Source organism: Lepidothrix coronata, unplaced genomic scaffold (genome assembly GCF_001604755.1).
Source record: "Lepidothrix coronata isolate B3197 unplaced genomic scaffold, Lepidothrix_coronata-1.0 Scaffold3, whole genome shotgun sequence".
Taxonomy (NCBI): domain Eukaryota; kingdom Metazoa; phylum Chordata; class Aves; order Passeriformes; family Pipridae; genus Lepidothrix; species Lepidothrix coronata.
In genome coordinates, this window is record NW_016690183.1 from 11,939,458 (window position 1) to 11,955,817 (window position 16,360).

General features: G+C 38.2%; 1 protein-coding gene across 3 annotated transcripts in view; it reads left to right on the forward strand.

Moving 5' to 3' along the window:
- ELMO1 (engulfment and cell motility 1) overlaps positions 1–16,360 on the forward strand; it is a 315,174-nt gene that overhangs the window by 144,262 nt on the left and 154,552 nt on the right. For all 3 annotated transcript variants that reach the window (XM_017823374.1, XM_017823383.1, XM_017823392.1), the window contains one exon: positions 3,753–3,857. In XM_017823374.1, the coding sequence (XP_017678863.1) occupies positions 3,753–3,857 (105 nt within the window). The remainder of the gene's footprint in view (positions 1–3,752; positions 3,858–16,360) is intronic.

The window sequence follows — 16,360 nt, forward strand, 5'->3', positions numbered from 1 at the left end:
TATAAGGAACGAGCAGTACTTATTCCATTAACAGTTACGGACAGTACACCATTTCTGTGATTAGGCATCTCGGTGTGAGGACGTGTTCTTACAACTGAAATCTATACATCCCTCAGAGATTGCCAAAAGTAGGACAGTGAAGCCATTCAGGACAGAGAAGAAAGCTTTACACAGCCAGGACTGCATGAGAATGCTAGGTTCTCCGAAATAATTACTGCACTGGGATTTAGCCAGAATAGCTGTCATCTTGTGAAACATGCCACATGATTTTTAATTTTTTTTTTTTTAATTTTGGGTTTACATCTTGTCCAAAAGGATGAATATTTGTTTCCACAGTATCTTATTATGTTGGTTAACAACTTGCTGAATCTTTTGGTATATTAACATGTATGGCATAAGAGCGTAAGCAGTTAATACTGCTCAGATGCTGAAGCTGAAAGATACGTAGTTATTACTCAGCCTAGTGGAAAAAATAAAAAATTATCTGAAAAAATTGACGTAACAAATCTGTTCCATTTGTATTTCTTACTCTTTGCTTTTTATAAAGAGAAAAGTGCCATAGATTTTGTACTAAACAGATGCAACAAATATGTCTGAAGAACTGTGTTCTGTATATTTAATAAATTATGTTGTAGGTGGGAGTGTTTGCATACTTCTGAATTATTCACTATAGCATTTTAGATAATTTAGCTTTGTATCTCGTTCCATACCCACTCTCAATAAGTTAATATTGCAACCACAAACATTCATCATGTTAAGAAAAAGATGATTTTAGGGGGAGGGAGAAAGGAGAAAGGGAACAAAGTGTCTGACATTTCTTTTGAATTTGAAGAATAATTGAAGATAATGTATCGTCTCTCACATACCAGAACTGTCTTGTGGATCCTCAGGTATTATCAACTCCAGTTATTTGACTTGACAGAGCTGAAGATCAAGCCCTAGTTATCCTGGGATCCAGAAACTTTTAAAACAAACAGCTAAAAATAGCTGGGTTTATAGGTGTGACATGGAGAAAAAGTAAGAAGTGACGGAGAGATCACTTTTCTGGTTGCATATAGAACTAGTAGTAATCATAAGAGACAAAATAAGTTTTTCATACTAAACGTGATGAGATTTCTCATGCTCTCACTGTATTTAGTTTCTATAAAATTTGAGATGTAGAATGGGAAATTTGAGATGTGGAAGGAAAGCACTATTCAAGCAACAGTAGATCAGCCTTTCTATAAAAAAGCATTAAAAAAGTATCCTACTTTTATTTAAACATTGTAAATACCAGTGAAATGAGTACTAGTATTTTAATTGCTGGAGTAAGGTAGATGGGTACTCTCTCTGCTTGTCAGGTATTTATCCAAGTGCACCCTACCTGTGCTATAACATGGGAGCCAAGAGTGTGTGTTCAGCCCTATGCTGAAGTTCTGCTTACAAAAGGCATTGTAAAACTGGTGCTGTAGGATTCTCTGTTGACTGGTGCTTCATATGGTTCCCAAAAGCTTTCCCAAGGAAATGTGCCTCATGACACAGCTAAGTATCAAGTGGTGTTCCCCAGAACATGCACTTTATGGCCAAAATGAATGTAGTTTCAAATGCATAAAAGGACTGGCTTAGATATTCATGGTGGGTTGGGGGACGAAGCATGGGTATACAGGTGAACATTTGTGTGTCTGCTGGACTCAACCTCTCTTAAAATGCACTTTTTGGAATGTTTGAAAATTGTATGTATGGCCAGTCTTCGCGAGCGAAGATTTGGGAAAGGTCATTAACCCTTCGAGCCCGCGCAGTGGATTTTTTAGGTGAGACACAGCTTGCGCTGAACTGAGCCCACCCTTTAATCCTGAGGTTCATCTGCCGGGGCCGAGCAAGCTTGGACAGTGGCAGTGAGGTCCCCAGGACGTAGGTTTGTTTAGAGTGACCTTCTCTTAGATGGATGGCCTTACAGGGCTAACGAGCTCCATCTGCCCGGGGGGCTGGGAATCGAACCCAGGTTGCAGCGGTGAAAGTGCTACACCCTAACCACTAGACCACCAGGGGCCCCTTGAAAATTGTAGAAAGAAAAGTTTTCCTCTCCCAGAAGCTGAAGTCTGTTGGGCTTGTGATGTTTTTGAAGCAGTTTTGTACTGATTTTAAGTGTTCTGACTGATAAATGCATCAATGTGGAAGATGAAAGTTTGAGTTGGGGAAATAGCCATGAAGTGCTTTTGTCCGTCATTCGGATAAAAGTGGAAAAAACAACAAACAAACAAAAACCCAGCTTGGAAAAAAAGGAGTTTTGGGAAAATACAACTCAGTAAGCCATTGTCTTCCCGCTCTAGACTACTACCACCCTTCTGCAATACCTACTGCGTAGATATTTCCATATAAAATCTAAGATTCTGGATGTCCTCTTGATTCCCTATTGCAAATAATGAAGCTATGATTGTTTTGCTTGTACAATGGTTCTCCTAAGCTGGAAATGTACATTGTGCATGCCATCTTCAGCCATCTTTGTCTACTTTTAAAGTTGCAGCAGGCATCTTAATGTATAATTTTTGCTTTCTACTATTTCTAATCTTTTATGTGGTGATGAATTATTGACTAGCTAAAACCAACCTATGATATATCTAAAGATAAAATAGGCAAGAAAGTGAAATCTCACATTTCTACCTCTTTATGGCCTGACAGACTCAACAGAAGAAAAAGTAGTAAAACCCATGCTTTTGTCAGTGAGGTGGGTGGATCAGACCCTGAGCACACTGCAGAAACAGACTAATGGCAGAAATCTGTGCTGATCTCTACCAGTTTTCTGGTAGTAAATGCACTTTTAAAGTCTCTGTCAGCTGGGTCTTGCAGAATAGAAATACCATTGCAAAGCAGCTAGGAAAATCTTTTTGTGTCAGAATGATGAGTGGAGCAGGAGACATTGCATAGGTGATATTGATAAAAGAGCATTGCAGAAGAGAGGCATTTTTTGATGGAGACATAATCTTCTTTGTATTTCTGAGCAACTTCTGTGCTGAAGCCAGGCAAATGTTCACATCTGAACCATGAACTGCATAAAACTTGTTCAAATATACATTTAATTCCATCCAATCAAAAGATCATCCGGGTTAATGAATATTTTGAGCAAATGTATTTTTTTCATATAGTATGTGAAACTGAACATTTGAAATATTTGAAATATGTAGGTGCATGTGGAAGCTAATGAGTTCTGGTTGTATTTGGTATGTTCGTTCATTAATTCTATAGTTGAAATTTATAGATTCAGAACGTAACAAAAAAAGGTACCTGAATTCCACAAGGTGAATCTATTTAATTTCATAAAGTTTTCTCTGGGGCCCTTTGTCTTCAGGAGTCCACAAAATCCAGTAGACTTAATATAGCTATTTAGTATGGTAGGTTTTTTCTCCATTTTGATGTTTATTTGAAATAGTTCCATAGCAGTTATATAAATGTGTCTGTTTGCTCAAATATTTGCATTTTTATGTACTTTTAATCTGTAGTACCACCAAGGAGTCTATCTACCATGAAAGACTTGGAGATCTGCACTTCTGAAGCATTCAACCTTTGGGAAATTCCATTCCATAGCTATGGAAGTGAATTATTAACATGACAACTTCATAGGCTTTTAAGTTCTTTCTGGGCATGGACCATTTCTTTGTTAAGAACTTTCTGTTGCTGAACTTTCTTGACAGAGCATGCTAACATGGTGCTCATCACTGGGGAGCTGACAGCTTATGTAAAGATCCTAACTGAGTGATCTTGCCATCTTTTTACAGAATCATGTAAACCCAGCGATGGATTTCACGCAGACCCCTCCAGGAATGCTGGCCCTTGACAACATGCTGTACTTTGCTAAACATCACCAGGATGCTTACATACGGGTAAGGTTTCTTATTGTTGAGATTTTTGTGGTTGCCTGTTCACAGTGACGATGCACTGTTTACAGTTGACTTTGTTGAGGAGGTTCAAAATCCTGGTATTATTAACAACAGGAAGGTGAACCACATGACACTAAAACATGATATAAGTCTGTAAAAGCTTTGGGAGAAAGCTGTACATCTAGTCTGTCGTTGCTGAGTCAAATGTTATAGATACTACTTTTTGCAAATACTACTTTTTGCTTAGACCTGCAAAGAGAAGGGAAATGAACTTGTGCCTTTGTCAGATGCATAATGGATGGTGATAAGCTTAGAAATTAGTAATTGTGTAGTATTCTCTGACCTGCTCGAAGTCTACCAAAAACTGTTGGGGATTTTGTGGAAAGAAGGCTTTGATGAGTGAATGCCTTGACAGATAAATGAGTTGGCAATGTCCTCAGAGTTAAGATGTTTCCACTAAAACTACTGCTGTAGGTGAGGTCATGCTTAGAGTAAAATACAAAAGTATCATGAGTCACTTGCATAACCCATTCCTGCCCCCTGCCCACTCCACTTCCTACATTTGTTATTTCAAAGGTAGTTAGAGCAAGTTATGTTGCATCCTTACGAGAAGAGGCATACAGCTAAATAATACCTGCCTCTGAAGAGAACAACCTTTCCTGAATTTTATTGAAATCAAGTATTTGCCAAGCATAAACCTGGCAAGCACAGATGGGAGTAGAGGATAGTCCAGAATGTCAGTGACTGGAGATCATAGGGATGGTTTAACTCCCCAAGAAAAAGTGCACATGCAGACCTGCTTAAAGACATTTGTGTATAGCAAGGAGACATTTCCAATCATTTCCGCTAAAAGTTAAAAATCAGCTTTTAGTATGCATTATCATCTGCTTTTTGTTCAAATTGGTGTCAAAGTTCTGATAGGTTTGTAAAGGGCCTGCCAATATCCATGGACATAATAGTAGACCGTAAGATTGTAGGATTTGCTCTTTACATAGGTCTTTCTCCTCAGTCTGAATCTAGCAATAACTCTTAAAAAAGACACTGTGTTAGTATGCAATACAACAGTATTTATCAATCCCCATAAGCCCCTGAGTGGCTATTTCACATTCTGGACAAAGAGTATGTTTTCTGGATAAACTATGCCGAATAGTGTTTTTGTTTATAAAAAAGAATTGGTTACTGTTTCTCAATAAAATTTGGTAAGATCTGGACTGCGCTACTTCATAGGCTTCTTTTGAAAATTCTAAGTTTAGAGAATATACTTAGTAGAGGTAGCCAGTGCTTCCAAATGAGTCATGTTTTAAAGAGCGTGAAAAAAATTAAAGAGGACAGAAATTCTATTGAAATAGAGTTTTTCTGTCAACTCCCAGGTTTTTCTTATTTTTCATTTTCACGTTGTAAATGCTGTCTTAAAAACTGGATTCAGTGAAGCATGTAATTAGCCACTCCTTAGAAGGAACTTTGTTGCTGGCTCAGCTCTGTTTCTATAATGCAGTACTTTAGCTGCTGAATTACTGAGACCTTTTGTTGTTTTGAGATGCCTGTTTTTATTCTTACCTGGTTCCTGTTGCGAGAGTGCCTGAGTACCTCGTGTATTTCCCATCTAAGAAAGAGTACACATACACTAGAACTTCCTTACAGAGGTATTCTAAGGTTCAATTGCTTGCCTAAAGCTGCTTTAGAAACTATAAACTCGCTTTGGGAGTATGTTAGCCTATCCACCACTCCTGAGGAGTTCTACTTAGTGTTTATACTTGCATTGCTGGTGCGATATGAACACCTCTGAGATGAGCCATGTTGTGCAAGTCCTACAGCGTTGATAGTCTTTGATTGCAAAAGACACCTACTTTCTATCTTTTCATCTCCTTGACTTACTAGCTGGTGTACAGTCATTTCCTGTGGGCCCTGACATGGCTGTTTCTTTTTTGAGTTCCTTATTTTACTTCTAACATTACCTTTCCTTCATGACCTTTGGCTCCCAAAGCTCCCACAACATCAGTTTGCTCTACTTCTAAAGCCTGTTGACTTTACTTATTTTTTTAGATATATTTCTGTTCCTGTGTCCTAACGAATTTCTCCTGTGATCAAGCTAAAATTTCCTCAAGAAGTTGTTAGCTATAAGTACTACTTGCATACTGAGAAACTTGTTTGACACAAGCTCTTCTCTTTTTTTCATTGTTGATAATAGGAAATATTTTGGATCCTAGGTGGACAGATTAGTTTCAACTTGGCCCTTTGCAATACAGTTGACTCCTGTGCCATAGGTTAATTCCTAAGCCCCCAAATGAGATAATATCTCTTCTATGCAGTAATTAGAAATTGAGTCTGAAACCCAGAGTTGGTTTGACATGAACTTGGAATATATAAAGTTTTCCCTGACAGAATGTGATGTATTAAGTGGAGACACTATCAGGAAGTCATATTGAGTGTATTGCCCATTTTAATGGGCAGCACAATTCCCTGCAGCCTGACCTGCCACTTTCTTATGATGCCCCAGCTGCGTGACCCTAGTTATGTTATCTTCTTGTATTAATGAAAAACAGAAGTTAGAAGATAATACAGTCAATAAGTAATCTCTTCCCTTTTCATTCCTTTTTCTGCCTCCTGTAAATGACTCTGCTTAGGAGTAATTTGTGTAATAAATAGATTAGTTAGGTGGGAAGAATGTCTGAAACTGAAGTGCCCTTTTGGGGACTGGCAAACATTTGGGGGTTTCAAAGACCAGTAGAAGAGTAATGTACTTTAGTAAACTAAAGTAAGAAGAGTAAATCTAATTGCAATTTGTTGAAGAATATGGGTGTGAAGGCAGTGGAGCAGATGGGTAACTCTACATCTTAAAAGCAAAAGGCATTTCAGGGTGAAAATATGGGTGTCACATAGTGAAGGAGGAAACAAAAATAATCACAATTTTTTTCTCCCGTTTTATTCTTTTTTACCTACTTACCCACAATCCACTACTCTCATTCACCTTTTTCCTGTTGCATACTTATTCCTGAGATTGCAGTAATATGTTTTCTTTACATGCTGTCTTCCTTGAGATAAACAGAGTGTTTATGTAGACTTTGAGTTAACGGATGTTGAATCTCAGGATTTTGTTTGCTATTCAATATGACTGGAGCCTCCAGCAGGAAAGTTGTTTAGCGAACAGGAAAAAAACAAACATGTTTTCTTTGACTGCGTGTTGTTAGCTATCATTTGAATTTTTTAAAAAGCTTCCTATTAAATTAGTTTCCTGTTGAGTTATCTTTTCTTTCTCTTTTTTAATTAATTGTCTGGTGCTATCAATGACTGATATGCATTGGCTTTTTTCACATTCCACTTTAATAATCAGTCACTATCATCAGAGGCTTGACTTTTAGAAGGTCATCACATAGTATTTGGAATGCATTGATGGAAGTAATATTGAATTTCTGAAAGAAATTTTAAAATTTTCCACAGGAAATAATTGGCAGCTTCCCAAGCTCCATAATTATAGGGCAGTCAGTGTGTATAATTAAAATTAACAGTGAAGAAAATGATTGGAATAAAGCTTTGTGACAGATAATTTTTTTTGTTCCTTTGTAGCAGAGAAGTCATGTGTCCCCCCAGTTTCAGTTTGCTTCCAAAACTACTTCAGCTTTATGTTTTACTAATTTTAAAAATAAAATTATAAGTTAACTTTAAGACAGACTTTTTTCAGTACAGATATCTTGAAATTTTTGTTACTGGTTACTCGTAGCAGTGTGCTTTTAGAACTCTTCTGAGTGTAAAGAGTGTCTGAGGAAAAACCTTTCCATGGAAATACTATTATGCCACCATTGCTATTACTATTTTCATTTATTGCTGCTTTGTCTTTGATTTGCTCAAGAATTTGTGGTGCAAGATTGTTCAGATCAATTTTGTTTTCAAGATAGAAAGAGGAGAGAGGTATAAATATATGAAACCAAAATATTTTGTATGCATATATGCTTGTTGGTGTGTATTCATTTCCCTTTATTTTTTGAACACGTGCACTTCAGTGATTGCTAATATTGATGTAAAATAATGGTGCATACTTAATTTGGGGTGAAATGTAAGCTAAAGGAACCAAACTGAACACTTCTTTTATTTGTAACCCAAAAAGTAAAAATTGGTAGTTGTTTTCCTGTGTTTAAATGTGCCATGTTCGTGCCTGGGATTGCCTCTCTAGAAACATAGCTTTGCAATTTTGATAAGTTGACTCCTGTATCTGCAGTTAGTGTTCATTCAGGCATTCGTGATAGCAGGCAGCAAAAGCAAAGCTACCACTCCAGTTGGGAGTGTACTGCCATTCATCTTTGCTAACAGTGTTTCCAGGCAGAAAGAGCAGATGCCACTGGGTAAACTGATTTTACAGCAACTACACCTTAGCCTCTAATGTACTACCCTTGAAATATTCCCTTATTTTACATTTTCCTCACAGGCATCTAACTATAGTGATAACTTCTGGTATATCTGGGAGGGAGTGTAGGATTTTGCTTGGAGATTATTGAATTTCACAGTAAGTTAGATGAGTCACAAAGAAGTCCTTTATGATGTTGTCTCTGTTGGGATCCACATTTCTCATTCTAATGAATTTGCTTTTGATGACTGACAAGTTGGTGACTTGTCTATATTTTTCTTCCATGTTTCTGACCAGCTATATTCTAGCAGGACTCACTGCTTCTTTTGGGTGAGATTCTGCCGTCAGAAGACACATACTGTGTCTTGTCATTTTCTTTAAGCACAAGGGATTGATGCTTCAGGCAGAAAATGCAAATAAAGTTAGCAGCTCCGGGTCTGAGCATTGGCTAGCCACCTATTTTGGGTTCTGCCCAGCCGGCTGCCCAAGTTTATGCCCAATTTCTTTGCCATTAGATTAGTAGGCTCTTCATCTGTGTAGGAAAAAATTAAGTGTTCCTCAGAAAAAAATATAATTTTACTGTAGCCTGAAATTCATGTCTCATCTATAGAAGAGAACGTTTATCCCTTTTCCCACTGATTTTATCTATTTAATTCAAATATTTGTTAGATATTACATGTAAAATTTTTGGTATAAAATATTTTCACCAGAGTGGGAAACCAGGGTTGAAATCTGTGCTGAAAAGTTTGACTTACTAACCTCTTGGTATGTTTTATAATGGATCCAATTCTACTACATTTTTGTGAGTAATGTGTAAGTGGTATGCCTGTAAGTTTTCTGTTCTTGTATTTCAAACAAATTTTAAAAGTTAGTAAAATCAAAACAACATTTGAACTCTGGTTACCTTGAGAGTAAGAATTACCTTGATTACCTGAAAATTAGAAGCTGGTTTATGGTCATTAGTAAAAAATCCCCTTTCCCCTACATTTGTTGAGCTGCTAAATTGGTTATTCACGCAGTTGCAATGCAGGCACAATTCTTCCCCTGCAGCTAATTGAGTTGCTACTTTTGGGGAGGTTGAGGAGGGAATTCTTTTGCTTTTGAAACTTTCAGAAGTCGAACTGGAGGAGCAGGTGCTGTTTGTGAGTGCCGGTGATGCAGGCAGGAAAATTGCTGGCATCCTGCAGAGACCTTTCAGAACTTAAACGGGTTGAGTCACAGTCAGACTGTCTGCCGTATACTTTCTAACCCCTGCAGTTGTTGTATAGGAGGCTGCCTACACATCCTTCCACCAATTCACAAAGTCTGCTCATGCCTACTCATTCTAGCCTGATCGGATATGAGGAAGGAGTCCAACATATAATTTCAGTATTTTCTGAAATAAATTTGAGCTTGATTTCTGCCATGCCTCACCCCCCTCCCAAAATTATAGGAAAAGGGATGTAATTTGTTTCTGTTCTGCAGAAGATAGAGAGAAACGTGAGCTTGTCACAAGAGTCTTTCTGGTGAGTCTCATGAAGGAACGCAGTTTTCCACATGAGACCTAATTGCCTAAGCCCAGTGGTTCCCAGCCTATTACTGTTCTTGTCTCCTCTTTTCTCTGCCAGGCTTTCCATTCTCTGTTCTTGCCTTCCACTCAGATATATATGTGTTTTTCTGCCTGCCTTTTTTTTCTTTCCAAACATCACGTAATTTCTGTGCTTTACATGACAACCCTGAGGGCCTCCATCACTGATGGCAGAATTGGGAGGGTCCCTAGTAAAGAGGCAAAATCCTGGAGTGGCTGGTTGCAGCATAAACGCAGACTTACGTTAGTACTGAGTGAGAAAGAGAACTGTGAGGGAGTCATGGCTCTCTCTGCACAGCCCTGTGTAGTATGTGCAGTAGGATATGTATGATAATCTTACAGTCCTGGATGTGTTCAGATCACTTGCGATTCATAGCACACCTAAACTTTCCCATGTATATGGAAGCTGTTGTCTAAATGAGGTCCTGATCCAAAGGATATGTATTTGCTATATTCTGCAAATACTGCAGTTTCCTGCCTTCCCCCTCTGTCACAGGTGAGCAAGGAGAGAATTGCAGGAAAAGCATTGCTCTCTTACATTTGTGTGGGACATTAGGAAGGAGAAGGAATACCTGGCCATTAGTTTTAAAACTGGACCAGATCAACACCAAATCACTGTCACATACCTGTGCCTGTGGAAAGTGAAGAGCACATCCTGGTGCTGCTTCTGAAGATAACATGAGAACTGAGCCTTCTCATCTTGGGTCTTACCACTATGCTTTACAATTATTTGGTTGATTCTGTGTGGAGTGGCAAGGAAAGGAGGAAGATACATATTATTTCAAGACAAACCACTGCATATTTATTTTTGATGGAAAATAAAAAAACCCAAAACAGTCATGCTTCATGCTAAGGTGTTTGTATGAGAAACAAAATGTATTGCTAGATGGGCATCTGTGGAACTGTCCAAATTTAGCTTGTGATAGTTTGGAGCTAGATTTATTTTAAAACTACATCATAATTTTCCAGAAGAGAACCAACTTTTGGAAATTTTAAGCTGTCTCTGTTAGAAGTGTTTTATGGCTGCAGAGTCAAACACTGGCTATAATGTTACCATGATGGTTTGAATTCACCTTCTTGCCTGTATGTTCTTATATAATGACATAATCAGATGCTTTTCTTGTCCCTCCTGCCCTGTATGACAGTTTCACTGTTTCCTGGCTGCTTTGGCATAGTGGACTCCGTGCTGTCTGATAGCAGTTCTCCTTGGGAGCAGCAGGTTAAAAGGCACTTCCTCATGTGATGAGCTGATTAGCCCCCGGGTCCTTATTTGTAGTTGCGCACGTCCAAGCACGTATCAGACAGTATCTGATCCTTAACGTGGTCCTCTAACTAGATGACTCTCAGGTAAGGCATGACTTAGCATCTGTGTTTCTCATGTCAGTGCCCCCTTTCTTCTTTTTCAGTATCTGTAGTAGGTCTCGGATCTTCATTCAAATCTTGGTTTAAACTGCAATTCTAGTGCCTTCCAGAGGAAGGCAGAAATAGCTGATGCTTTATTTTGTTTTGCCATGAGAAATTTCTATAATGACTCTGGAATGTGAAGGAAGACTGAGATAAGGGAGAGAGGAAGCATGGGAAATGGAAAATACAGGGTCAGTGAAGACAATGCAGAATGAAGGATGTTGGAAGAAGACTGATGCTGAAGCTGAAGCAAATGACAAGCTGCCTTAGGAAGAAAACAAAATTGCTGACAAGGATGAATGGAAACTGAATCTGACTGCAGTAGAGTCTCTTAGCCTTCTCAGGAAGCATATCCTAAGGACTTGCTTCTTAGAGTTACTTAAAGCATCTAAATGAAAAGGGAATGGTGAAGCCTACCGCATATGATAAGGAGGCTTAGGAAAAGGAAAAGCAGTGTCAAGAAAAGGAAGAGCATCTCTGCAATTTCTGGATATTAAAATGCTGCTTGACCTTTAATTTTGGGTCTGAGTTTTTTATGATCTTTACTAACTAGTTCTCTGAACCTCTTGATATTAATCTACAGCAGACTGCTAGAAAACTTGTTCTCTATTAAAACAGGATCATTTTAGATAGTACTACAAAATTGGTCTCTGGAAATGCTTCCTTTTAATAGTGCAGCAACACTCATTGAATTGTCTACTTGGGGATTTATTAGAAGTATTGATGCAACTATAGTGAATATTGCCTTTCAGTTTTGTATTTACTTCCTAATCATAATGAATCTCTATTCCATTGCCAAGCTCTTATTTTGGTTCAGGAATCTGAGAATTACGTCTGAGTTGCTGTAGGCAGTATATTTTGAGCCAACTTCATCTTTAATGTGAAGGATTAAGGGACTGGCTAAGTCGATATTTCTTCCCAGTCAAGGAGAAATATTTCTGTCCGGTGGTTTTAGCCTCCTGGATTTTGAAAAGGAAGCTTTTGAATATACCTGTCTTGAAAAGTTTACCTTTTGACAGTCATTAACTCTTAGATGCAGATGTAAGCTTCATTACTGAAGCTGATGCAGATTTTTAAGCTCATGGTAGTCAAGTGTGGAAAATCCTTAGTTTAGTCCACTGCCTCCCTGAGGGTCTATTTTGTGCTTCTGAGGTAGTGATAGACTCAATGAATAATTTAATGGAAAATCATAAATGAACTCTGCCATAAAGTTAGAAAATCTTTTGATTTGGGGGTTGGTGTCTTGTTTGGGGTGTTTTTTACTCCTGGAGAATTTGCATTGTTCCTCTGTGATCTTGGTGTGATACTTAAATTTATTTTATTTTAAATTTTAAAATAACTTAAAATCTATTTATTTACTTATTTCACATATTTATATTTAATATATTTATTTTATTTATTTTAAGTTTTATTTGTTTATTTAAATTAAATTACATTTAAAATAATTTTTTAAATTTATTTTATGGCCGTGCCTTTGGTAGATATCTTGTTGAACCTCATACAGTTGTCCTCATCCCATCGATCCAATCTGTCAAGATCCTGCTGTAGAGGCTTCCTACCCTCCAGCAGATCAACACTCTCGCCCAACGTGCTGTTGTCTGTGAATTTATTGAGGGGGCACTTGATCCTCTCATCCAAATCATTGATAAAGATGTCAAACAGGACCAGCCACAATACTGAGCCTTTGGGAACATCACTTGTGACTGGCTGCCAGCTGGATTAAGTTTCATACATATATGTAGTTATATGTTGGTAACTTAATAAAAACTGCACAGATCTGTATTCTACTACAGATACTGTCAAATTCCCACGCCTTAACAGGCTACAGAGTTTCACATGTAGAAATGTCAAGAAAATGTATAACACTGTGTCGTGGTTTGACTCAGACTTTTCCTGGCTGCCCTCTCTCAGTAATTTTCTTTTCTTTTTGTTCTGTTTTTATTGAAGTTCTCTGGGTCCAGAGAAGGGCAATGAAGATGGTGAAGGGTCTAGAGCACGAGCCTGATGAGGAACAGCTGAGGGAGCAGGAGTTGTTTAGCCTGGAGAAATAGAGGCTCACGGGAGACCTTATTGTTCTCTACAACTCCTGAAAGGAGGTCATGGTGAGATGGGAGTCAGCCTCATCTCCCGGCTAACAAACAATTGGTCAAGGGAGAATAGTCTCATGTTGTGCCAGGGGAGATTGGGATTGGGAGATTGAAACAGGCTGCCCTGGGAAGCGGTTGAGTCACCATCCCTGATGGTATTTAAAGGGCATGTAGATGAGGCACTTAGGGACATGGTTCGGTGGTAGACTCAGCAGTGCTGGGTAAATGGTTGGACTTGATGATCTTAAAGGTCTTTTCCAGCCTAAATGATTCTTTAATTCTGTGGTGTCAAAACTTCCCCCGCATTGTCCATGGTCTCTGCCTTCAAATGTTTGTTTTTCCCAAGCAAAATTCCTCCACGCTACCTGCTCATTCTGAAATGTCTGGTGGATCTGCAACTCATTGTGGATTTGTGGTGGGGAGGAGGAGGAAGATAATAGGGTGCGGCACTTCATGAGCATTAATGATAGACCTCCGTTTGAGTGAAGGTTGTGTGGGCTTGCGACTTCCTCACTACCTTCCTTTCCATGGTAAAATAACTTCTGTGATAGAAATGTGAATCAAGCCAGGAGTGTGCTTTATATAGGCATAGAAAAGTATTCTCAGTCTTGAGCTGTGTGTTAAATTTCTTTCCCTGAGATTGTTTTCACCAGTTTATGAAGTAAACATGTCCATTCACTGCTTATTTCTCCTCTGCAACCAGTGATAAAGGAAATAACATTAAAATCATGCCCTTATCAGCTGTATTTATAGCATTTTACTTTGGAACAGGATATGAGTCGTGAAGTCACGAAAAGAGTATTACAAATATAATAATGAATGTTGTAAATCTGTTGCCAAGACTAGGAATTATTTCTCTTTGGGTATTTATAAGAGCCTCTTTTTTTTCTTTCCCTTTTTACTGTTGCTATTTCATACAGAAGATCCATATCTGTCAAATTTGCCTACAGATATTTAGATGCAGTAAAGGGCGTTCTTCCTTTCTTGAAGAAATGTAACATGGCAGCGCTGCCTTATTTTGTACAGCAAATGCTAAAAAAATTGCTGCTTGCAGAGTGTATGTCTGAGGATCATTTCAAGACTGCTTTACATATTGATTACTCAAATTGCCATTTAATTTGCTGTATAGCAATACACAGTGCCTTAACTATTTCTCTGGCATTCTTATTGATTGCTGTAATTCTGCCTTACATTATATGCATAGATGGTGTCACCATTAAATATTTATGTGCTCATGAAATGTTAATATGTTGGGTTAATGTGAAACTCAACAAAGTGCATTTGCCAGAAGCGAGCAGGAATACTGATCCAAGTGCTTCTCTTTCCCTCCCCCTTGCCCTTTCAATTTGCCTCTCCATTGATTTTATTACCAGTGTTTCTCTGCTGTATCTAAATCTGTGTCGAAGCAACACCCTGCTCCAATATGCAGATTTTATGTTTTATTATGCAGGAGATAAAACAGGGTAATAAAAAGAACAAGAGATCTCAGGGAGGTGTTGAGACACACAGCTTTACATTGTGTTTGTGCTATTCTATCACTGTTCCTGCTTTTGGGTGTAAAAATGCAGCACTATCCTCCATGAAAGAGACTGAAGCAGGATGACTCATCCAGAATACAAAGTCATATTCACATGTTCCTTGAACAGTGGCTGCAGCAATGTAAAACAAAAATAGCAGGGGTTTTTCTTTGATTTGGTACAGCTGTTACCCAGAGATGACATGGAACAATTACATGTAATTTAAACCAAAACTTTTAGGAGGAAAAGTCCTCTTGGCAGACTTTTGAACATGATTCTGATGCTGTCCTGTTGAAAAGGGCCAGTAAAAATTTGTAGTGGTCAAGTATATATCATATCTCTAATAACTTTTTAATCTTTTGTAGGAAGTATAAGCAATTTAAAAAAAACAGCACCAGCACTGGAAAACAAAACCAAGTGATCATGCTTTCTCACAATACAGAGAGCAACCATTTTTTTACATCCCTGGGAGATGGGCTGGGAGCAGAGTATCAGCTAGAGGCTGCCCTTTGTAAAGTAGGATCGAAATAGAAGCTTGGTGAAGAGGCTTTGATATGCTGTGTGAAGCATATAACTTTCCTACTTACCTTTGGGTTTTTGTTCTTTTCCCACTTTTAACTGCTTCACAAGGAAGGCTTCTGCACATGAAACAGTCAAAACTAATATCTGGGGAGGGAGGGAAAGGTTTTAGTGGCATCTGGCGTTGTATTGGTCCTCCCCTTTATCTCTCTTCCTGGTTTTGGTTGAAGTTCCAGCCTTGAAGCTTTTGCAAAGCTTTCTTTGCTGTAAATATTGAAAGATTTAAAACAATGAAAACCACAAACAAAGCCACAACCAACAAAAAACGTCAAACAAACAAAATTGTGAAGATGGAAGCTAAGGAGAAAGGAGGAATGCAAAGCAGATAGCAGTGTCTAAACACCCATTTGTGAAGGAAATTTAGAGAGCCTCTGAGGTTCTCTGTTACTTGGCAAAATCTCTTACCTTTGAAATTCATTTTCTTCTTCTATTCTCATCCCCAGGCTATGCAGCAGCTGTTTAGGATACATTTCTTTCTTTTTATGAAGTGGGAAAGTTTGTTCTGCAAAGACAATTCTTACTGCAAATCTGTTTTGACCATTTTGGTTTTTTCCTGCCTCTATATTCTCTTTTTTCAGGCTCACTGCTTCAGTGAAATCTATATAATTTTTATAACTTGTTTTTATCTGCAGTGAAATCTCTTGTTTAGTTGTAGTGCCAGAGAAAACTTTAGGTCAACTGTATTGGATACAGCAGAAACTAATGCATATAAAAATGTGCAAGGAGTTATTTTCTCCCATTTATTTTATAGCGTCACTCAACAGAGAATGCAAAGGCTCTCCTTGAGTAGTTTTTACAGCATTCAGGGGCTTGATGTAAGAGTGCTAGTTCCCATGAGCACAAGTTTCTTCCATAGCAGAGAGAAGAATAAGGACATTTTCTTCCTTCATGAGCTTCAGTTTGATTTTTAACACTTGAGCCTTCTTTGGAGACTGAATCCAGCTATGCAAATTCTGTCCCACTTTGGTTTTATAGATCCTTCTAGGTGTGTTCATGTCTATAAATGATTGTAT